The 23,526-nt window shown below is 40.2% G+C and overlaps 3 protein-coding genes across 14 annotated transcripts; 2 read left to right on the forward strand and 1 right to left on the reverse strand.

Annotated features, from left to right (window-relative positions):
• Positions 1-43: 43 nt before the first annotated feature.
• On the forward strand, positions 44-12,088 carry LOC117642694 (protein strawberry notch). 6 transcript variants are annotated; one of them, XM_034381135.1, is made up of 26 exons: positions 44-195; positions 1,311-1,413; positions 1,528-1,791; positions 2,570-2,797; positions 3,346-3,375; positions 3,624-3,790; positions 4,874-4,955; positions 5,036-5,245; positions 5,321-5,496; positions 5,574-5,738; positions 5,820-6,061; positions 6,143-6,296; positions 6,369-6,529; positions 6,617-6,736; positions 6,818-6,975; positions 7,060-7,251; positions 7,328-7,449; positions 7,562-7,756; positions 7,828-8,092; positions 8,184-8,296; positions 8,369-8,649; positions 8,749-9,052; positions 9,129-9,373; positions 9,447-9,640; positions 9,726-9,829; positions 9,915-12,088. In XM_034381135.1, exons 1-25 carry the CDS (start codon positions 175-177, stop codon positions 9,809-9,811), a joined length of 4,278 nt encoding a protein of 1,425 aa, XP_034237026.1. In that variant the 5' UTR covers positions 44-174; the 3' UTR covers positions 9,812-9,829; positions 9,915-12,088. The 6 variants fall into 6 exon arrangements, with proteins under 6 accessions (XP_034237026.1, XP_034237024.1, XP_034237025.1 ...); XM_034381133.1 differs by lacking the exon at positions 44-195 and adding an exon at positions 380-424; XM_034381134.1 differs by lacking the exon at positions 44-195 and adding an exon at positions 380-424 and having other exon boundaries at positions 9,919-12,088.
• A 217-nt stretch (positions 12,089-12,305) lies between these two features.
• LOC117642707 lies at positions 12,306-14,166 on the reverse strand. 2 transcript variants are annotated; one of them, XM_034381164.1, is made up of 7 exons: positions 14,007-14,166; positions 13,569-13,732; positions 13,260-13,482; positions 12,997-13,169; positions 12,760-12,909; positions 12,527-12,667; positions 12,306-12,455 (listed from the first exon to the last, which is right to left on the reverse strand). In XM_034381164.1, exons 2-7 carry the CDS (start codon positions 13,722-13,724, stop codon positions 12,444-12,446), a joined length of 855 nt encoding a protein of 284 aa, XP_034237055.1. In that variant the 5' UTR covers positions 13,725-13,732; positions 14,007-14,166; the 3' UTR covers positions 12,306-12,443. The 2 variants fall into 2 exon arrangements, with proteins under 2 accessions (XP_034237055.1, XP_034237056.1); XM_034381165.1 differs by lacking the exon at positions 14,007-14,166 and adding an exon at positions 13,833-13,987.
• A 191-nt stretch (positions 14,167-14,357) lies between these two features.
• Positions 14,358-23,517, forward strand: LOC117642695 (eukaryotic translation initiation factor 4E transporter-like). 6 transcript variants are annotated; one of them, XM_034381141.1, is made up of 24 exons: positions 14,358-14,902; positions 16,592-16,701; positions 16,832-16,905; positions 17,031-17,127; positions 17,216-17,376; positions 17,491-17,757; positions 17,836-18,119; positions 18,196-18,303; positions 18,392-18,499; positions 18,569-18,825; positions 18,914-19,037; positions 19,109-19,333; positions 19,408-19,604; positions 19,688-19,748; positions 19,856-20,034; positions 20,113-20,362; positions 20,440-20,574; positions 20,662-20,782; positions 20,860-21,005; positions 21,157-21,333; positions 21,830-22,093; positions 22,203-22,313; positions 22,409-22,578; positions 22,662-23,517. In XM_034381141.1, the coding sequence occupies exons 1-23, from the start codon at positions 14,836-14,838 to the stop codon at positions 22,573-22,575; spliced, it is 3,690 nt and encodes a 1,229-aa protein (XP_034237032.1). In that variant the 5' UTR covers positions 14,358-14,835; the 3' UTR covers positions 22,576-22,578; positions 22,662-23,517. The 6 variants fall into 6 exon arrangements, with proteins under 6 accessions (XP_034237032.1, XP_034237030.1, XP_034237031.1 ...); XM_034381139.1 differs by lacking the exon at positions 14,358-14,902 and adding an exon at positions 15,830-16,306; XM_034381140.1 differs by lacking the exon at positions 14,358-14,902 and adding an exon at positions 15,830-16,306 and having other exon boundaries at positions 19,411-19,604.
• The last annotated feature ends 9 nt before the right edge of the window (positions 23,518-23,526 follow it).

Genomic DNA, 23,526 nt, shown 5'->3' on the forward strand with positions numbered 1-23,526 from the left:
AGCAAATGGCGATGCATGAAAATAAAAATCCAAGAAAGTATTTGTAGCACGTCGTAGATACTGTCACATCATTGCTTTCCTAGGGAAGAGGAGAAGGGAAGGGAGGGAGTCAAATCAAGATGGCGGGAGTGTGAAGTGCACAAACCAAGAACTTAGTCCGAATTCACGCCGAAAATGCCTCGTTCAAAGAGAACAGTGAGTAAAATGACCAAATTCATGCATGGCATGGGTGAAATGATGCTCTTTATGTAATTATTTCATTTGCCGATTTATGTCTATGGCCTTAAACCGCCTGTGAAGGTACGGTACGCTATGATGCCAAGATTACCCTCAGTTCTGACGCGATCTTATAAGTGTTTATGCCAACTTTTACACGATTTCCGAGTTGTGGAAGATGCAGCCCACATTTCTATCATCATCAGGGGTTATTATTTACTAAAATTGCGTTCGTATTGGGAGAATGTGGCGGACTTTTTGTGTTCACCGGCTAGACTTCAATGAAAAGAGAGAGAAAAAAACAATCCCATTCATTTCCTTTAGCCACTAAATTTCATCGTGAATGTTACCATTTCGCAACATAGGACTCATGATATTAGGGACTGTACAAATTTTTAAATACATCAGGTAGATCTGGGGCCCTTTTCGTGACACACGACAACTTAAAGTGTCAAACTAGCCTGTGTGTACATTTGAAAAAATTGCAGAACTGGTTCTGAATTCTTGTGTAAATACCTGGATAGCTCGTTCTTTCTCGATGCGTTTACTCGTGTCCTCTCAATTTCTCTTTAAGCTATTTCTCTGTTTTGCATTTGTCGAGTTTAAGGCAATGGTGTCGTTTTTTTGTTGTTTTTTACTTAACAAAAGTCCTAACCTCAAACTTTCACTACTCATGTATTATAGCTGCTTACAAAATGCAGATCGGCGTGTCATTTATTGTGTATGTTATTAGAGTGCAACATTTTTCTTGACTTTGCTGTTGTTTCAAACTAACCAGTGCCAGCTTTCCTATCTCTGTTGCATTTACAGCCGTTAGGATTTTTATGCAAGGTTAGGTAGTTATCGGTTGGCTGGTGTTATTTCATTAATTGTTTTTACTTGATCTCAGAATCTATGATAAAATTCCATTTACTTTCATTATCATTATTATTGTTCTAGTTTTTTAAAATATGCTTTCTTGTCATGTCTGAACGGCCTGAAGGGCCTTCCAAAACCACTTTTCATATCTTTTTTTAATTTTATAGCTTCTTTTATGAAACCTGGAAGCTGATTGAAAATTCCTCTTGCTCATCATGTTTTAAAAATATTTACAGGTTTCCAAGAAGAAAGGGTACAAGGATGAAGTCAGCGATAGCCCATCTGATTCTGATAGTGATTTTGATGAAGATGAGGATCCTGACAAGATTGAAGTGCCAGGTAATCTGCTCTGACCTTGGTCCTGCAGTCACATGTTTCTATGATTTTTAGCCAGGTTGTTTCAAAGATTCAAATTGGTCAATCTTAACCACTGAATTTTTATCCAAATTTTAGGTGGGGGAAAAGATCTTGTTACCGCAGTCTCTACAGTTAGTGCTCATAAAGATGGGCCAGCCATCATCAAAAAAGAAGATCCAGATCTGATGTCTTCGACTTCGGCATCTAGCAATGCAGGGATTCCTAAGTTGGGGTCAGCCCAGGGGGTCATGCCACCTGCCCTCAAAGGTGGCACCTCCCTATTGAAAAGTGAGAATCCTGTACCATTCATGGGAAATCCCAATGAAATAAAAATCAAGAGAGATGTTCCTATGAAAATGGGTAATAAATTTGAGCAACTATTATTGATGCACTTTATTGAGCATTTAAGAAGGCTTCCTTTGAGCATCAGCTAAAGTGCCCTTTTAATTGCTTTGCTTGCTTTGCATTTTTTTACTTTTTGTAATAATGATTCTTGTGGCAACAATTTTTGGCCTATCTATCTCTCTTTTTTTAAAAACCTGTTTGTTGATGTTTATTTGATACAGTTTATGTAAGACCATTTTGTGGTGGTTGTGGTAGCATTTTTCTTGCTCTCTAGTCTCACTCATTTTTTGTTGTTGTTACAGTATTTCCTTATTTAGGCACTGTAGGACTTCAACATAAGTCATTCTTTGTTACAGCCAGAACCTTTTTGTTCTGCCTTGTTAAATGCCAAGATAATTATTTTCCCTATGTATTTTAGCTGTTTCTTTTTCTTTGTTTTGTATTTTTCTGTTGTGATAACCTCTTAACATTGTGTCTCATCTTTGAACTCTTTATTTGTTGAGACACTTTGAATATAAATGCAAATTCAATCTGGACTGATTAACGTACTGTATTCTGTACAATTTTTCTTGCCTTTTCACTGTTTTAACTAAGATTTTATTTGCTGGTGGCAATGAACCTACCTCTCTGCTAGCAGTTCAGCACCTGATGTTTTCTACTATAATAAGCTTGTTATTGTTTACTGGATGTGGCCTTAATCTTATCTTATGAGTTCTTCTAATGCTAATTAATCTACACCTAATTGTTGTGGCACTGATTGAAACAAATATTTATTGTTATCTTGTGTTCTTAGGGAACTTTCCAACAATGCCTGGTATCAAAGCCCCAGGGGGCCTTGTTACTAAAGGCAACACACTTGGCTTTGAAACTATTCGGCCAGCAGGGGCACCAAATATGTCTCATATTAATGCAATGAGCAGTATTTTTCCTGGTGTAATGCAAGGAGTTGCTGGTAATGCAAGTGGAGGTAATAACATTCCTCCTGGTCTCAGTGGAATGCTCAACACTCCCTTTTTCCAATGTAAGTATGGGTCACTTGTATCAGCTTATTTATTTGTTACATTGATACACTTACTCAACAGCTTTCATACTTATCACTGCAACATCAATCAAAGAGAGGAATGTCATGTATTTCTTCATCTTGACCTTTTGTTCCACCCATTCCTTATCAGATATCAAAATTTAACTGTCAGAAAATGTCACAGACGTCAATTGAAATTTGGAGGCATCTGTTAATCAATGTCTCAATGCAGCTGCTGCGTAGTTAGCTGGCATTTCTTTTCATTCTATGCATTACTCAGGGTCGAATATCCCTTATTAGGCCCACTGTTCAGTGATTTTCAATGAGAAACAAAGCCTTATGAAATAAAATAAAACTTCAGTTTGGTTCAACACTTTTGTTACTCTAATTCATCCTGGTATTTGCTTTTGTATCCTGATTTTCCTCCCAAGTCCCTCAATGTTGCCCTCACCAGAACATAAAATCATGCACAGTTGCTGAAATATATTCAATATCGTATGTCTAAGAAGTTTCTTTTAAGAACTTATTGTTTTTGTCTTTCATGCTAGCCATGGATTTAAGTGCCTTCGCAAACATGGGTAAGGGTAGTTGCTATCTACAAGTCATTAAATCACCTCATCCTAAAGTTCCTTCTCATCTTTTCTTTAAATTAAAATTTGTGTTAATTCTCAATTTTTCCTAAACATGAAGTTATTTTTTCCTCATTTCTTTATTCTTTTCAAGACAGGTCTCTGTCTGTTTCATTTCCTTAGAATCTCTCCGTCCATAAACTTATACTTGCTTTATCCTGGTGACAATTTCATCAACTTGATGTGTGTAATTCCAGCAAACATGATGGGGGTCGATATGGGAAACGTAACTGCTCCATATGCAACAGTTATGGCCAATATGATGTCAAATCCGTTTATGAATCATATCATGTCACCAATGATGCAACAAAACTGGAATCCAGCACTTGCTGGAAAGAATATGATGTGGATGAACGAACAAAAGGTATGTTATCTAGTTTATTTTCAAAATGCTTTTGTCATTTGATGTGTGGCTGTTTCTCACAACCCTGGTGTGGGTACCCTTTTCTGCGGGTGCGAGTGTTGGGCATTTAGTGGCGGATATCCATCGTGTTCTTACTGAAATTTTGAATTTGCGGAAATGAGCACCAGACAGCGCTAACTGGCCGCCCCGTCCCTCCCCCTCTCCTCCCCGTCCCCTCAGCATCCCCTCCCCATCTCACACGCCCCCTACGCCCCCACCCCACGCACCCCGAACGCGTTGGGACTTGCAGTGGCTCTGCAGAAGCGCGGGAGTTGGCGCACCGGCCAGTCGGTTGTGAACGTTGTTGAGTGTTTGGGTGCAGAGTGCCTCCTGATTCTTCAGTTTTGTCCATCTTGAAGATTAATTTCCGGACGGCACTTTTTCGATCCCGAGTTGTTTGCCATCCCACGGTTGAATCATGGATCCGTACGACTTGATGAATCTGCCCATGAACTTCATGTGGGATATAACCAACACGGCCGAGAACCGACGCCAGCGGCGCCCGGGCAAGGCCGGCAAGGCCGCCAAAGCTGCCAAGGGGAAAGGCAAAGCTAGGGCTGCGCCTTTCCCTTTCCCTTTTCCCGATGGGGCTTCTTCTTCTGATTTTTACGACGTATGTGTGACTTGCCGGTCGTCTTTAACGGCCCTTTCTGTGACTAGCGCCCCTCGCCCCACCCGCCACCTTGGTCGCCCCATTCGAATCTCAAGCTACGTTGATATGCTTCTCTAACGGTGTCCGCGAGCGATTTTAGCCCTGGTTGAAGCCCTCGACGCCTGTAGTTCGACGGCCTTCAGAATTTCGGTAGGGAATGCCACTCTTTCTTTGTGGCAGCCGGTTCCCGGGAGCCGCTTTCAAGACAGTTCAAGCCCTTCCCCGGGATTCAAACCTAATTAGTTTTTTCCTGTTTTTCATCTATGTTTATGACAGTTCTTTTAACCCTTGTACTGCACAACCATTCCCCCATTCATGTGTTCAAGAAAAAACTTGTCTGTTGATTGGTTCCGTGTTGGTTTTATCTTTATCATGTCTATGTTTCTTCGCAGATGGGTGTCCCTGAAGAGGAGGAAGTTGAAGACGAGGATATGGGTGTAGCAGAAACCTATTCTGACTACATGCCTACTAAATGTAAGTTCTTATTTGCCATCCTAAGAGTCTCCTTTGGTCAGTTGAGTTACTTTGATTCTAATTTCAATTTACTTCTTCAGTGAAATTGGGAAAGAAGCACCCAGATCCTGTTGTAGAAACAGCCTCTTTGTCGAGTGTAGAACCAGCAGATGTTTGGTACAAACTTTCTCTGCCTGACGAAACTGTTAAATCAGGATCTTTGTCTGCACTTCAATTAGAAGCCATTGTGTATGCTAGCCAACAGCATGAGCACTTTTTACCTGATGGCAATAGAGCAGGATTCCTCGTTGGTAATTATCATCTAAGTAGTCAGATTGATTGTTCTAGTGTCTCATGACAGAAGCTAACATATTTCCCTTCTCCAGGTGACGGAGCTGGCGTGGGCAAAGGCAGAACTATCGCTGGTCTCATATACGAGAATTATTTAAAGGGTCGGACAAAGGCTATTTGGGTGTCAGTTTCTAATGATTTGAAGTATGATTCTGAGCGAGACTTAAAAGATATTGGTGCCAGAGAAGTTCAAGTCCATCCCCTAAATAAGGTAAATCCTACAGTATCTGAAACTGATCTTTTGTGTAATCTGGCATTTTCTAAGTATTTGGTTTCTGTTTTCCTTAGTTTAAATATGCCAAGATCTCATCTAGTGCTAATGGAAATGTAAAGGAGGGAGTGGTGTTCTCTACATACTCTGCCCTCATTGGTGAATCGTCACAAGCCAGTGGGAAATATAAAACAAGATTGAAGCAACTTATCGACTGGTGTGGAGAAGATTTTGATGGATGTGTATCCTTTCATGCTGCTGTTTAAACCTCGTTCTGTCTTGTCTCTTAGTTATTCTTAGTCAATCCTTAATAATGCATTCAGATCATTTTTGATGAATGTCACCGTGCCAAAAATTTGTGTCCTACTGGCTCAAGTAAACCCACCAAAACTGGCTTAACAGTATTAGAAATTCAAAACCAACTACCCAAAGCTAGAGTGGTATATGCATCAGCTACAGGTGCATCAGAACCAAGAAACATGGCCTACATGACTCGTCTTGGTATTTGGGGTGCTGGAACTGCATTCAAAGATTTCAATGAGTACATTAATGCAGTAGAAAAGAGGTTTGAAACACATCAATCGTCCAGTTGTAATTTTCTGTTCTCAAAGTTGAAGTATGTTTCTGACTTTTTTGTGTATTCCAGGGGTGTGGGTGCTATGGAGATTGTTGCAATGGATATGAAACTCAGAGGGATGTACATTGCTCGTCAGCTGAGTTTCCACGGTGTCTCTTTCAAAATAGAGGAAGTCACTCTTTCTGATGAGTTTATCAAAGTCTATGATGATTCTGTCAAGTTGGCAAGTATATAGTGTTAAAATGCTGGAATTTTATTTTTGATCTACCTTCATTCTAATATTTTTACTTTATAGTGGGTCAAAGCTATGCAGAAGTTCACTGAAGCTGCCGAGCTTATTGATGCTGAAAGCAGGATGAAGAAGACAATGTGGGGCCAGTTCTGGTCTTCTCACCAACGCTTTTTCAAGTATTTGTGTATTGCAGCTAAGGTCAAATTTGCAGTATCAGTTGCACGGTGAGTTTTCTTCTTCCCACTATGATTGTGAATGTGTGGTTTATCTATCCCAAGTCCCTGGATTGCATTTTGTTTTTATCTTATCAGGGAGGCTGTTAAGTGTGGCAAGTGTGTCGTGATTGGTCTTCAGTCTACTGGTGAAGCAAGAACCCTTGAGCAAATTGAAAGAGACGATGGTGAACTTTCAGACTTTGTTTCCACTGCAAAGTAAGGACCTTGGATAGGAAATGTCTCCTGAAATTGTATCTTTAATGTTTGTAACTTTAAATCTCAACAAATTAATTACAGGGGGGTTCTTCAGACACTTGTTGAAAAACATTTCCCCGCCCCAGACCGTAGCAGAATTCTACGTCTTTTGGGCTTGTCTCCTCCCAGAAAAGACAAGAAGTCAAAGAAATCAGATGATGATGATGAGGCGGGAGGCTCAAGTGGCAAAAGAAAGCCTGGTAATGTTCATGATTTCTTGTGTTGTGTCTACTTTTGTTGCCACTTCTCCTTCCTGTCTTATGAATTTATAATTTTCTTTACAGTTAGGAGGGCTGCCCAGCGTGCATCCAAGAGAGTCAAAGTTGAATCTTCTGATTCTGGTTCTGACAATGAGAGTGGTTCAGATGCTGAGTTCCATCTGTCAGGATCTGAGGCACCTAGTGAAAGTAACTCTGAGGCCAGTGATGTATCCAGTGACTTTAATCCGTTCCATAGTGATAGTGATTCTGATGCAGGTATGATCAAAACCCACAGTAAGTAAACATCAAATTTGTATGTATATTATATCGTTCTTTGCTTTGAATTTTATAGACCCTTGGGTTGGTGGAAGAGGTAAGAAGAAAGGTAAGAAGGGAAAACCTGCAAAGAAACCTGCTTCCACTCAAGACAAAATCAGCCAACTCATTGAGCAGAAACAGTCAGCCCATAAGAAGGTACAGACTTTGTGATCTACAGCAAAGCACTTCAATTGGTATTTAAAGTATTAACATTAGCACTGATCTGATTCTAAAGTTTAATCAAGTTACATATTCCTTGCTCCCTTAGGCTAAACGTGAGGAGAACCGCAACGGCAATTCTATGGGTGTTGGCTTAGCGCCACCTCCACGAGATGCAATTGAACATGCATGCACTATGAAGGAAGAGCTCCTCTCAGAAATAGAAGAATTGGGTGATCGTTTGCCCCCCAACACATTAGATCAACTTATTGATGAACTTGGGGGACCTGAAAATGTGGCCGAGGTATATCTTATTTTATTCGAAGGGTGAGGAACCTTGTTTTCATGTGCTTTAATATTTGAAATTCATTTCAGATGACTGGGCGCAAAGGACGTGTTGTCCAAACTGATGGTGGAATCCAGTATGAATCAAGGTCTGAAGTTGATGTACCTCTTGAAACCTTAAATCTGACAGAGAAACAGAGGTTTATGGATGGAGAAAAGGATGTTGCTATTATATCTGAAGCAGCAAGTAGTGGTATTTCCTTACAAAGTGATCGGAGAGCTCTTAATCAGCGCAGGAGAGTTCACATAACACTTGAATTACCGTGGAGTGCTGATAGAGCCATCCAGCAGTTTGGTAGGCATATGTCGTTTCTCCTTCTTAAGGGAATAAAGTGTCAATGAGCGAGAGGGACAAAGCAACTTACTTGCATATTTATGTTTTTCAGGGCGCACTCATCGTAGTAACCAAGTTAATGCCCCAGAATATTTGTTCCTTATTTCTGATTTGGCGGGAGAAAGGAGATTTGCATCAATTGTTGCCAAACGATTAGAAAGTTTGGTGAGTTTCATTACATAGCTCATTTGGGACTTCACATCTGCACAATAAATTGCTAATGTCATTGATTTGTAGGGTGCATTGACTCATGGAGACAGACGAGCAACTGAAACAAGAGATCTATCTCGATTTAATATTGACAACAAATATGGGAGACAAGCTTTGGAAGCCACTATGAAGGCTATCATGGGCTACGAACAGCCTCGAGTTCCCCCTCCTCAAGACTATAAAGGAGAATTTTTCAAAGATGTAGCGGATGCTTTGGTTGGTGTTGGTTTGATTACCAACAGCGAAAATATGCCAGGTATCCTCATGTTAGACAAAGACTACAACAACATGAGCAAATTCCTTAATAGGTTAGTTTATGTTAGGATTCTTCTCTGTTGAAACATTATTTTGTTTCGGTAGTCTGTTTCTATTTAATATCCTTATCCATGTTTTTTTCCCATCTTTAGGATTCTAGGTATGCCAGTTGATTTGCAGAACCGATTGTTCAAGTATTTTACCGATACACTGCAAGCCATAATTTCTGATGCTAAAAAGACCGGTCGTTTTGATCTGGGCATCTTGGACCTTGGTGCCTCTGGGGAGAATGTGAAACGAATTAAAGTGTACAAATTCCAGCGAAAGCATGCCACTGGTACTGCTGCCACTCAGCTTCACATTGTGCATGTGGAGCGTGGCATGTCTTGGGCTGAAGTTACTGAAAAGTATCAGGAGTTAGTTGGAGGAAAAGAGGGCTTCTATCTTTCTCATCAGGTGTGTACAAGTGCTTATGATTGTGTGTTGTAAGCAGTTTTTTTCATTTTCTGATGCTTATTACCTGGTTATGTAGGTGCGCAATTCCAAACAAACTGCCATCATGGCTGTTGCTGTGGAGCCAAATCCTAGCTCTAAGAAGAAAGGAAAGGAAAAAGACACTTTGTACATGGTCTACCGACCAAATACAGGTCTTCAGTTGAAACAGGAAACGTTAGGAGAACTTGAGAAAAAATACAAGAAAGTGTCCAAGGATGAGGCTGAACCTCACTGGACTCAACAGTATGATTCTTCTGAGAAGACATGCTCCCACGCTTATTGGTAAAAAGAAGTCAATCATGGGTCATATCTGTTTGCTTTTCTGAATTTGCTCATTCATTGCTGTTCTTTTCAGGCGAGGCAACTGCAAAAATGTTGCTATGGGTATGGAATGTGAAATTGGTTTACGACGTCGAACATACAATGTTTTAGCAGGATGTGTGTTAAGTGTATGGACCAAAGTAGAAGATCTCCTTAACAGTAGAACAGGACATAACAGTAAAATGCAGGTTGTACGCCTGCGTTCCAGTGATGGTTTGAAAATTGTTGGTAAGCATCATCCAAAGTGAATTGCTCGGCTTCTTCTCATTCCATGAATTATCAACTCATCTTGTGCTGTTTTTTCAAACTTCAGGAACACTGATTCCTAATAGTTGTGTTGAAGATCTGATAGAAGCGCTTGAAGAAGACTCCGAGAAGATGGAAGAAGAGAAATTTTGAGGCTGATCTGTGAAATAGGTAAGAGAGAGCTTGTTTACAAAATTACAAATTTCTGTGGTCAGTCTTTTTTTATGCACTTGCTGATAACCTTTTTCTCCCTCAGGTAGAGCTGGACCAAATTCAATCTGCTTGGGTGTTGAAAAGCCGCCGCTGCCAGTGTGATAAAGGCAACATGTAATTTTATCTTAATTTATCCCTTGAGGATTATATACTCATTGTTCTCTCTTGCCGATAGGTTCTCTTTTTTTTGTTTTTACCGAAATCTGGTTTGTTATTTTTTTAATTTTTTTGTGTGGAATGCTGTCATTGTCAGCAATTTGCTAAAAAAGCTGCTGCATTTTCATTTTCCTGAGATGCCGGCTGCTTATGTCCCAATGTCCAATGGCTTGCTTTAAGATTGGATAATTTGATTAGAAAATTCGCTTTTGGTCATTGTCTTTTTGTACATCTAGCCTCTACTTATTCACGTACAAAGTGCTACCCCTCATCCTCATTTTTTATGGATGGATACCTACTCATTTTTGACAAGTTCTGTGCAATTCATTGGATTGCTCATGTCAACATAAGTAAATTTCATTTCTGTTTCTAAAGAATTTATCTTTAATATGTGCTATTCTACAAAGCCACCTCCATTTTAATTTTTATCTTATGTTATTATTGCTTCAGATCATCCCTCTGAAAGTGAGTACTAGTGTGCTTAGATTTAGACTTTTCTAATGTTAACCAAGAAGTGAGTGTGATAATGAAATTAGTGAGAGTGGATGTGTGAAATTGAACCGTGGTAAAATCTTTCCCTGTGCAAACCAGCTGTGTCTGTCTGTCTTTTGAAATTAAAGTAGCCTATGGCTTTCAGGTTATACCTGTCACTAGTTTCCATTTTTCTCCTTGTCCTATTTTCCTTGAAGATGTTTCATGTTAAGGGGAGCCCAAGATCGCCCTACTCGAGTGTAATTCGGGGGAGTGCTGCCCACAAATCACGGCCTTTCAGTTCCAAGTAGTTGAATTTCATCCAGATTCCTACAAACTGCAAATTCTGTTAAGGAACATACTTGCCTTGAAGGTAGTTTGATGATGGAATTAGGTTTAACTTTGTTTGTCTGTGCAAAGAAATTTTGAAGACAGGCAGGCATATTCCTGCTTTCATAAAGCGTAAATACATTGGCCATTTCACCATCTTTGCTGACATTCTAAACTAGTGTCCTTGCAAAGCCTTTTGTTGTTGTATTCAACCGTGAGAGGTGGATACCAGAGGAGTTGATTAAAGATAGTGGTGGAAGGTAGGACATTGTGATATGTGAAGCATTTGTGTAGACAAATATAGCTAGTACTCTAGTACTCCTTGTTAAATGCTATTTGGCATATGTGTTGATTTGTCATTATTATTTATTGTCATGAGACAAATTTTTATTTCTTGTATGTTTTTAGACTTTTTTTTGTCATGGTTCATACATATTTGTTTCAAGCTTTATCTTTAATTCTTTTCCTGTAACCAAATTTTTTCATTAAATTCAGGTTGATAGTCTACTATGCACCATATCATCACATATTGTGTAATATTATTGATTTCCTGAATATCCTATGCTGTTTCTGTTCATTTCCTCACTGTCTTGTAAGCATAGCAGTGTGCACAAAAGTTCTGTGAATTATTGTAGATCATCTACATTGGTGCTATCTTATAGGATCTTCTATTATCACCTTTGCTGTATTGAGGTTGATATGAAACAATATCTTATCTCATTAAAAGTGGTTGTTCTGTAGTGCACCACTCTCTCTTATTTATACTTAAAAGTGTTGTCCTATTTCTGTATGTGTGTTTGTGTGCTAGGTTTAAACCATGCATCATTTGTGCAAATCTTTTAACTGCAGGTATTTCAACTACCCTCGCGCACATTTATATTTCTGCCCACACTACCAAATGTTTTATTTTACTCTTAGCCAGTTTATTCAGTATGATGACAAATGCAAGATTGTCACCAAACGGTTTTGATCACTGAAAGAATGATGGAATGTACCATGGAAACGAACCTACAATAACATTCCTGATAGGTACTCCATTATTTCGTGCATTTTCAGTGAGATTTATTTCCTCCAAACGAGCCAATTATTATGACATGCAGATCTAGCAAATGTAGTAATTTATATTTATGGTAATTGTCTATAGTTATGCTTTTATCTTTTATCAGTCCTTCCAGTAACCGCTATTAGACAGTCAAATTGATGTAAATTTTAACCTAAGAGACATGAGGAAAAATAAAAGTGTAAGTTCAGTTTCCATTACTTTCTTGTGTTCTATTCAATGTCTAGGTCATGACCACCCCTGCAAGCATGACTTCATGCTCACATGGTTGTGGTTGTGTATGTGCTTGCCCATTGCCATTGAAAAATTGTGAGTGGGGTAAAACTTAAACAGCTTCACACCTTTTAAAGATACTCTGACAAGTGTGCTGTCACTACACTGCAGAATGTCATCTTCAGCTTTTGGTTTGAAATAAAATTAATTAAAATATTTTTTTAATGAAAATAAATATTAAGTCTTGCCCTTTTTGAGGGGCAGCATTAACTTTTAACACAAATCTAGTCACTTTTAGTTCGGTGAGCATTAAGTAATTGAAGCAGTCCATTTAAAGGCAGGTCACAATATTTCCTGGAATTAAATCAAAACTACTATTACAAAAGTTACCTTAGCAAAGATAATTCAAGATATTTTAAAATTACCTTGGTGGGGAGAAGTGTGTGCTGTCTAGTGAGGACTAAAGTCCTTCCTTGAACCACACCAGAAATGAGGAGCAAGAAAAGAATGCCAAGGAAAACACAGCCAATTTGAAGTAAGTGGGAGTAAATTTGAAGTTTATCATCCTGAAAAACAGAAAGAGGATAGTTAAAAGTAAAATTGCATTCAGTAACGGAAAAGGTGTGATGAAATGAAGCAAGACACAGAAAATACTTGCCATGGTTAAATATACTTCTGGCATTGAACTTGAAATGTATAAAAGTCGGATTAACTCATCAGTTCTGCAGACGCTATTATTTACCTCACTATAAGATTGGAAATTCGAAAAGTTATTTAAAGATATTTTTCCAGCTACTTGGCTAGGCACCTGTAGCAGATTAGGATGAGATTTAAAAAACAAAGTACCAATAAAAAGGGCAAGTTCTACTAAATTTGTATCACATTGGATGCTCACTTCAACATTTTGGCAAAGATTTGAACTGGGCAGTTGAGGGTGAGGCAGCCCACTCAAAAAAACCCAAGAGCTGGCATTCTGCGTTTTAAGACCAGCTGGTACTATTAGAGTAATTGCCACACTGGCATTCCTTTCCAGTTGGCTTACATGGTTGGAGCAGGATCTTTCCCATTCTGATGAAACAAGCCAATATAGACATACACTCTTCCTGTTGTTTTACGAGATAAAAGATTAAAAAGAGCAAAAAAGAATGGAGCCTATACCTTTCAGGCTGATGTGGCCTACCAGCTGGATAGAATTTGCAAGCCTAAACAAAACAGATTGATTGGCATGAAGGTTGTTTATTTGAACAGGGAAGCATATACCATTCAAAGAGTCTGTGAGCATCGCTGCTTCACGTTTCATCCCAGTTGTAACTGTTGAGGAATTATGTATACTTATGCATAGTTCTTGGCTATTAAGATATTTCAGGAGGCTGTTCCAGTCCTGTAACAAAACAACATGAAAACAAGGACCTTTAAAGATAAAGCCAAGGGGTGAAGAAATTATTGAGAGTCAAATATTTCAGCCACCTCTCGAGCATGTGGATCCAGAACTAGATCCTTATCCTTTATGTAGAAGGCAACAAGAAATATTGTAAGTGTTATGGCTACCAAACTAATAAAGAATGTCACAATTGGCGGACGTGCCAAGATGAAAGATTGAAGACTTTCCAGGACTAAAGTCATTGTAGTTTCTGAAAGAAAAATAAGAAAAAATAATTAAACAAAGGGATGAAGAAGGTAGGATGAACTGGTGATCATTTAATGCTCATGAAAAATAGCTAACACTATTACACTTTTGGCTCTAGGGGAAAAAAACTGTTGTCAAACAGAACAAGAAGTAGCACTTTTGAATATTTATTTTGAACATGTCTGTTTACGTGAGGAGTTGCGGTCTTCAAATGTATGACAAAACTGGATGACTCATCAATACATTGAATTGCTAGAACAAAAGGCTAATGAACATACGTTAGGACCATATATTCCAAGCTACTTTGGGAACTTTCTTCTCGATGTTAATTGGCAATTTGATGAATTCTTGAATTGTTGTCTGTCAACAGGCCCTCGGATGCGCTTTCTGCTTGTTTCTCTTCTGCTCTCTCTCCCCCGAGTAAATTCAGTATAGCCAACCAAAAAATAAAAATATCTCACTCGAACCTTCAAAGAAAACGAAACAGAAAACCATTTTATAAAGCCCCTCACGTTCAATAAAAACCAGACTTCGTTTCTAAATAATAGCTGTCATTTCGGCATCAGGAAAAGGGGTCTGAATAATTTTATTTTTATAACGTCACTACCACAACAACGACCATTGATTTTGTCGAAACGAAACGTCGCTGTAGATGCGTTAGTCTTATTGGTCTTATCTGTAATTTGAGAGTGTATGTGCAGTAGTTGTCAGTGTTTCGATAATGAATCTTTTATTATACGTTGAGCGCAAGCTGCAGTTTTAATCTCTGGAAAATTGTGCATTTTTAACTGATAGAAGAAGTGTTCAATCATTGGATACCAAGTCGCTTGTGGTTAAGAGGTCATACGCCGACATTTTCTATTTTTGCCTCAGTGGATTTTCGAATGCTTGGGTTTATTTGTCTACCCCGTCGGTACTTGTGCTTGGTGAAAGTTTGAACTTAGTGCTTTTCAAATACTGTGTGAGTTCGTAACATGACCGAGGATCGAAGTCCTTGTACTGGAATCTTAGTTTTTAACTGAAGTCTGTGATATCTACTTTAGTGTTAGGCTTGCCCTATTAAGTCAAGATCTTTTAGTATCGTTAAGTAATACCCTTCAAGAAGAAATGTCGAGACCAACATCAACTGAAGGGAAGGAATTATCAAGTAGAGAGAGAAAATCCATGTCTGAAGGTGAGTTCGTTGCCATTTGTGTTTGTAGGTTAAGTTTGCCCTTTAGGTACGTCTGGCTAGGAATTTTGAATGATGACTTATTCTGGTACAAATGAGTAGCAATTTTGCAGACACTCGAGGATTTTTTAAAATAGATATCTTGCTCACTTTGTCTTTATCATATCACACTGGCTATTGATGGAGGGGGGAGGGGAGCTGACCTGTATTTTAGAATCTATGTGGCATTCTTTCATGGTAATTTCATTTTGTCGTGTTAAGGAATATTGTGCTACTATTTTTCTCTCTGTTCAATGTAGTTTTGGTCTTGAACCATAACCGATCAAAGTTAACACGTAGCTTTTCCAACCCTCTGTTGCTTCATTTCTTAATGTGATATGCCATTTTCTTTACTCATTGTAGCTCTACATTTTATTGTTACATTTACAGAATAGAGATTTTATTTTGGGAATTCCTGTTTGTAATATGGCTGATAATTGTTCTTCTCTTGGCTCTTATCAGAGATAGCCCCATCTCATTTTGGTCCTTTTTTTAAATGCAGTACTGTGTTTCCAATTTACCTTTTAAGATAACAGACTTTTATTCACTTTACAAGCATGTCCTAATATTTTTTGCGCCTCATTCTAGTTGTGAGTGGATGTGTTGTCACCGGGTTTGTCGTAAGAATCTACACCCCCTCCCCTCCCCCTTCTCCTGGCTACCCGCCCCCCTGGCCACCAACCTTTGTTGCCTCCGGATATGACCGCAAATGTTGTATTACTTTCTATTTGCATTGGAACAACTTTGTGGGATTGTCGTCCCCTTTCACGTACTGGCGTGCCGTGGGGTATTTTATCACCTTATTTCACCTCCGCCGGTTTCCCGCGTCCCGCGTGCCACCTCTTTCCGCCTCCCCCTCCCCCTCCTACCTCGCCCCTCTGCTCCCCGGAAACGTGTGTTGCTTGACAGTCGGTGTTTTGCTCCCTGTGCGTGCGGGCTGTGGCTCAAAGTTGTCTCGTGTCTCGGTGTTCGCGACTAACGTGCACCACGAACTTTTCTCACGGGCAAGACTTGTGTTAACACCGACGATTGATTTTATGTTGATAAGTGACATACTATTTTGTGAGTTTTATCCGTACTACCACGTGCATAGAAGCACGCTATCAAATTCATCATCGCGCACTTGAGCGACGACTTGCATCTACTTTGTCGTGATTGAGGTTTCAATTCCTCGAACCAAAAGAAAGGACTTAATTTTGAGTTTTGACGAGTTTCCACTGGAGATGGAAACCGCTGGGCCTATGCGGGTGAGGAGATCTCGCCGGAGGCCGAGGGGACCGCCCGGCGGCCCTTTGCCGGGCAAGACTGTGCAAAGTGGAGGCATGCGTTGGTTCCGCCGCCCGAGGTCCGGTAGGAAGCGTTCAAACAGTAAGTACGACCTCATCCCGCATCCGTTAAGCCATTTCATGAAACATGTCGAGCATCGCAGCTTGATGACACTTGGTTCAGCCGGCAGGCAGGTGATCGCAATCGTGGGCCCATTTGACAGAATCCGGTGGTCGTCGGCGTCCCGCCCCGCTCCCTCCCCCCTCCCTACCCCACCCACTTTTTCTCGTGTCGCGAACATTTTGCGTTTGTTTGACGGGGTTTTAACTGCCACTAGTTTGGGTGTTGTTTTGAATGGCTACAACTTCAGGTTGTTGTCTGTTTCAGATGATGCTGAAGAAAGCAATGCCATGAGTGAAGGTGGATTGTCTGGAGATGACAAGGACAAGGAGGATGACGATCGGACGCGCCAGGTTCCTGAGCTTCAATACTCAAGGGTATGTATGCTTGATCCTAGTTTGTTTGTTTACTTTTCATTATTTAATTTGAGTTCAACCTGCCTTGGTTCCCCTTTCTGTACGTGTTTATTGTCTGCTTAATTGAAAAAAATGTTTTCTTTGTTTTTAGGAGAAACTTATGAAGTTGCGTTCTCATCCATTGGCGAATGAACGGCCAGCCTGCTTGGATACTCCCAACAATGAGTATGAAACCCATTTTTTTTCTCTTGCATTAGTATTCTTTGCTCATCCTTTTCCGGTGCTGTTAGATTACTAAATTACTAAATTTTTGTAATAATTCAAAATACCACATGTGTTTGTATTTATAGGGCCATTGAACGTTGGCATGGAGATCGGAAGAGGTCTGAAACTCCAACTGAAGAAGATTCAAGACGGCGTGGAGATTCAACTAGCAATGCTGAAAAGGTATGGTGTGGAAATTGCATTCTTTATCTTACTATACTAACTACTAATTAAACTTGCTGATACTTTGATGTTATTCCGAATCTTTCAGAGACGCTCTAATGACCCTCGGGAGAGAGTTAGGAAGGAGCAGGATGGTATTGTCTTAAGTCCACAACGTCGCAGCTTTAACTCAGGTTGTTTTGTGCCAACGACTCAATCTTCAGTGGTGTCTGGACGCAGGCCTGAGAGTCCCATCGGGAAACCTGAGAGGTAATACAGCAACCAATAACGCTTTCTGTCTCGCTAACAGAGAATCGCTTTATCCGCTTCACTATCGTAGCTATCAACGTCGCGTTATTTCAATTTGCGTTTTTGTTGTATTAGCAACCTAATCCTTGGCCGTGACATTGGCCATCGCGAGCTATCCAACGCGCGTCGGATTGGGAGTGGGCGAATCCCAGCCCGAGAACCGTCTTGGGAGATGCGTGATCCTTCACGGGATATGCGGGAGGCGGTTTGGGACCAACTTGATGCTAACCTTGCCCCTGAGCACGGTTCATTCCGTCCTGGTGGGGGTGGTTCATCTAGTGGTCCCATGAGTCGAAGTGGTGATTTGGAACGCAACCACCGAGAGCGGGACGCTGATTTAAGGTGGGTTCTTTGGCTTGCCAATGACACCCTGGCATGGATGGTCTCGACCGTCTTGATGAAAAACTTTTCTCTTCATAGGCATGATAGCCGCCGACCGCGATTTGGCTGGGACTTCCCTCGTGATCGGGAAGGTGATCGGGAGCGAGACAGGGACCGCGAGCGTGACATGGAGAAAGACCGTTTCGATAAGAGATTTGAGAAGGGCCGTAACGATCGACATGACCGTATTGATGACAGGATGACTGACCGTTCCATGAGACGAAATGACAGGGACGACAGGAGGGACGACCGGAGAGACAGAGATGACCGCTATGGAAGGAGACGCCATGACAGCAGAGAGGAGGAACCAGAGTGGTTCTCAGGTGAGCTGCCTTTCATTTATCATGTAGCTTATGCCCACTTCTATTTTCAACATATCCATTTTCTGTTGATTTTCAGCTGGTCCTACTTCTCAACATGACACAATTGAACTACGAGGATTTGAGGACATTCCAGAAGATGGTCAAGCTACAGGTCGTGGCAAGAAAAACACTAGGACCAAAGCAAGTAAGTTCAGCTGTTGCTTTTTGTACCATTAAACTTTGCTTAGGCTTTCCATTAGTACTGAACTTCATGTTATTTGGGTTTTTACTAGATTCTAGAGTAACGCCAGCTGGCAGGAAGAACTCTGACTCAAGTATTTCGATTGGTAGAACAGCAACAACGCCACCTCCTCAAGAAACTATGAAGAAGAATTCACCTGGTAATGATTGTTGTTTATGTCTTGCATTCTTGTGCGAAATTCCAACTAATTTGTAGTTGTTGTTTTAAGATGGCAAGGGCGATAAATCTGACAAGTCTCGCGCTGCTGGTCCTTTAGCAACATCTTCACCTGACACGAAGGAGAAGAGGGCCAAACAATTGAAGTCCCTGACTGATGCTTCGGGCAATGGGAAGGATGTCAAAGAGAAATTGGATTCAGAACCTGCTCAGGTTGAGAATGGGAAAGCTGGTCATGCATCTGAAACACCTCAGCTTGACTTTAATCTTGATGATTTCTTGAAGAGTGATTCTTTACCCATGCTAATGGTATGTATGAAATTCTAATGATGTTATGTAATGTGATCTTTTCTGTTTTAAATTGTGATTGCTTATGTGTTCACATATCTTACTCCAGAATGGTGGCCAAGCAGAAGCTGCATCAGGTGGTTCAAGGTTCCGGCAATGGTTTTCTAAGAACAGTCCAACAAATGAAGATAGTGTCCGCGCAGTACCTGATGACCTGAACAATATGTTACAAGGTAGGAGTAACTTAAGTGTCTTTTTATGGTAAAATAAGATTCAGTATTATTGACTAATTTTATTTTTCCAGACTTGCCTGAAACAAGGATCACCATTCCTCTGGAAAAGGGACTTGACAATTTCTTTGCACCCATCTCCCCTGCTGCTAACACTCACCAAAAGCAGCAATTCCTTCAGCAGCAACTTCAGGCTAGACAACAAAACCAGCCCAACAAATTATTAGAAATGCTGCACAGAGGATCTGAGTCCCAATCTCATCCTGTTCCAGGCGAAATTCCTAGTATAAAAGACTTAGGTTTGTATCTTGCATGAAGCCTTATTTGGCATGCCATGTTGCTACTTCTGCTGACTTTTTGTTTTTGTCCATAGAAGCTTCTGGTAAGATTCACAGCGTTGAGGAATTGGAAGCAAGAATGCGTCCAAAGTCTATGGATGGTGGCGGAGCAATGCCTCCGGTCAGAGAACCTAGGTTGGCGGATCCTGCTATTGCCAGTGTTGTGCATCATGGTGGACTTCCACCAATGCTGCAGCAAAGGGAGGATGATGTTGCTGCTTTCAAGAAACTGGTATGGTTTCATCTTAAATAATAACTGGAACACATTGCTTTCAAAGATAGATGTTGCCTTGACAATTGTTTTGTAATTTCTAGATTATGAAGCGGAACCACGAACCTCAAGTTGGGAGTGAGGCTCCTGGTGCTGCTAACAATGGTGGGTTATATTTGTCTGTCTGCTCATGAGTCATGTGATTGTTTTATTTTAATCTGTTATTTGTAAAACCAATTGTAACTTTTTTTTTTTTACTTTTCTCTTGCTAGTTATGATGAATGCTTTCTCAGGCGTTCCGCAATCATTCAATTCAGTTGGTTCACCACACCAGCAGTCACAGCCGATGCAGATTCCTGAGGACTTGCTTGTGAAGTTACTTCAAGTTCAACAACAGCAGCAGCAGCAGCATCCACATCACACACAACAGCTACTTCAGCAGCAACAGCAGGTTTGAATCTGTGCTAAGCATTTCTTTCATTCTCCTGAGCATTGAAAACTAAGTACTAATTTTTACCTAAATTTTCAGCAAAGACAGCAGCAAGACGTGTTGACAAAGCTTATGAACAATGCTCGTATGTCTCAGCAACAAATGCACCAGCCTCATCAAATGCACCAACAATCTAACAGGCGTCAAGGTCAGATGATGCAGTCCGGACACTACAGTGGGCATTCTTCAAACCGATCACCCCTGCCTCCTGATGTTCAATCTCTTATCGCTAACACCCCTTTGAATCATGACTTGCTTCAGCGGGCTGAAGCTCAAGCCATAATAAGAGGTTTTAGTTTTAAACTTTTTTGACTTTATTTCTACTTTGAATGCTATCAAGTGTGCTAAAGTTTGTTTTAATTTCAGGGCTCATGCAGGGAGAAATCACAATTCAGCATCTTGTTCAGCAACTTCAGAACCCTGCTATTACTCGGCGTCATCAAGAGCTGTTACTCAGCATTCTGAAAACCCACTCCTTCAAAGGCAGTGGTGATTATATGGGTGTGTATTGTGTGGTGGCATCCCTTGTGATGCTTTCTTATCTCAGCCATGTCTCATGTATTACTTACCTTTTTTTAAATTTTCCAGGGCAAAGAGTTCCATCACCCAGAGACATGGCTCTTCATAATCAGAATATGCAATCAGCATTGATAAAGAAGAAGTTGGAGGAACAAAAGGAAACCTTAAGGAAGCGTCAGGAACCTCACAGGTAATGTATTGATTGTTGTCTGGCATATCTTATCTTCTTAAGATCTTGTAACATTTTGCTCGTAAATTTTGCTGCAGGTCACTTTCTCCGAATATTGGAAATTTCAATGCTATGAACAAGAACGATATGAAGCATCCTATGTCTTCCCCTTCTCCATTAGCCTTCACTCCTACCTCGGTCTTAAAGAAAATGAATGCTGAAAAGGATGGTGATCAAAAGATAGGTAAGAATTTTTTAGTGTGTTATCCCTGAAGACTATTTTGATGCATTATCTGTTCCATGAATGTTCTTTACAATTGGAAAGTCCTAGTGCAACAGTTGCATTGCATTCGGTAGCTGGTGTTGAGTGGGTTATTATGTGACATTGTGTACAGGTGGATTGCCAGCTGGGCTCACTCTGAATGACCTTCAGCAAATGCAGCAGGGTTCTCGGCATCCCTCTATGCAGATTTCAGCGTCTCAGGTGCAGCAGCAGCAGCAATCTCAGCAGCTACCTCAACATCGAATGCCTCAAAATTGGAATCAAAACAAATCTCAGAATCAGCCTCAGGGTCAGTTCTGTGCTGCTCTTAATTTTGCTTCTTGAAGATTTTGGCTCTGGTTTGATCCTCTCTTGCATGTAGCACTGTTCCTGCTTCATCAGCTTCTGTGCCCTTATTTCGTGTTGAAGCACTTCACGCTTGGTAGCTGCACCACCTGATAAAATTGAAGTCTTCCTACCAAAGCTGAGATGCGGCTTCTTTTGTGAATATGAGTTTGTTTGGTTTTGTGTCATCGCCTATGTGCTGTTTCCCTGAAGTTTGTGTTGACATAGACTTTCTTATGATTTTTCTTTTCACTTACTCTTCCATGCATTTTCTTCCAAGGTTTTATCAGCTTGATATAGTTGCTCTGCACCCAGGCCATATGCTTTATTTATGACTGCATGTCATGCATGCCTTTCATTTTGCAATTGTACTTCAGTTTTTCAAAAAATATTTGGCTGTCAACTTGTTTCGTTATCCAACTGTTTGCTTAAAATGGTTTCTGTGTCTGTTCCATGTGCAGGTCGTCCTATCCTGAAGTCTAGCAACAACTTCACCTATTCAGGAAACGACTCTGTATCTCAGCCTGGTGGTCCACCACCGAACCATCCGCAGCAGGTGCAGGCACTGCCTGCTTACATGCGAGGAGGCCCACCACCTTCACAGTTTCCTCGTTCCAAGATGACAATGAGTACCCCTCCACCAAATATGGCCCAGCAGCCCCCGCAGTACAACATGAACATGATGCAAGCCCGTCCTGGTTTATCTCAATCATCAAATCCAAGAGGTGCGTATCTGTTAGATTGTTGGGTGCCACATTTGCAGTTGTGTTTGTACTTCATAATTTTTATGTCCTTATGATTTAATAACTAATGTAACTGTTTCAATTTTAACAGGCCAACACATGCAGCCTCACCCTAGTGGTGTGCAGAATCATCATCAACACAATACATCTACACTTCAGCAAATGCTGATGGGAAACAACTTCTCTCAAAATCATAAGAGTGGTACTGTATTTCACCTTTTTTTTGTACTTTCCAAAGACCAATGAACTTAACAAATGTTCTATTTTATTAAGCGGTTTTATTTTTTCGTTTCTCAGAAATGTCACATGGTGGCTCTGGAGATGTAGGATCAAATGGCAATCAACTTTCCCGCTGGTTTTCACCTCAACTGCTGGCTCAAGCCAGATCAGGCCCTTCAGTGCCTGCCCAAGGTATGCTTAGCGTAGAAGACATTGAACGTCTGCAACAGTCAGTGCACAACTAAAAGGTACGTGTCTTGATTCTTAGGTGTTGCTCCTAAATGCCACCATTTATTCATATTTGCATAACTCATTGTTTTCTCTTTTGCAGTGGTTGTCACTTAGGTTTCAAGCAGGATCAGCTCAGCACTCATTGACAAACTGCTCTTCAGATAAGGAAATGCTATGCTCAGTTGTTTATTGAACTCCATTGATAATGTATCAAGTCACATGGCAATGATCTTTTATTTTTGTTTTGTAACCTTTATTTAAAATGCCAACATATGTTTTATTTTGCTATAAACTGACTTCTGGAAGTTTGAGGAGACTTTGTTACTGTGTTGTAATTTCACTCTTGGCGAATCATTAGGCCTGATGATCTATTTCAAAATAGTTTTTTTGTTTTTTAACAAGCTAGTTAGTTTGTTTCCCTGTTGTGTTAATGAAGTCCCTAAATCAGTGCTAGTTTCTGTTTTCTGAATTTTGGTACTGTTGCCTGTATCACCTTGCCACAGAAGGTTTGATTTATTGTGCATTGTTTTGTGTTGTACTCCTTTTGAGCAAAAAGAGCAAAAGAAAACAAATAGAACATTCTTGAAAGCAAGGCAGTGTAATTTCTCAACCAAAATATCCTATCCATTTTCTGTATACTGATTAAAAATAATCAAGAAGACTGTGTTCTGTTAAATGGAAAAGTCTTGAGCACTCGAAACTATTCAATGCTTCCTTTTGTAACCATGGGTAATTCAGCTGTGTTAATTATTGAATTCGAATCAACTGGTGTAATCACAATCTCGATGTCATCCCTAAATGTAAAATGTGAGGTGTAACATAAAGCAATGAATATGCTGAGTTAGATCCTCCAAGATTTGCTATGATACATTTGTAGCAAATTGTGAATTTTTAGAAAATATTTAAATGCATAGAAATTGGTGGAAGATATAAAACGGTAACATTTTTGTCTTGCTCTTAGTGTA

This window comes from Thrips palmi, unplaced genomic scaffold, assembly GCF_012932325.1.
Source record: "Thrips palmi isolate BJ-2018 unplaced genomic scaffold, TpBJ-2018v1 HiC_scaffold_16, whole genome shotgun sequence".
NCBI classification, from domain to species: Eukaryota; Metazoa; Arthropoda; class Insecta; order Thysanoptera; family Thripidae; genus Thrips; species Thrips palmi.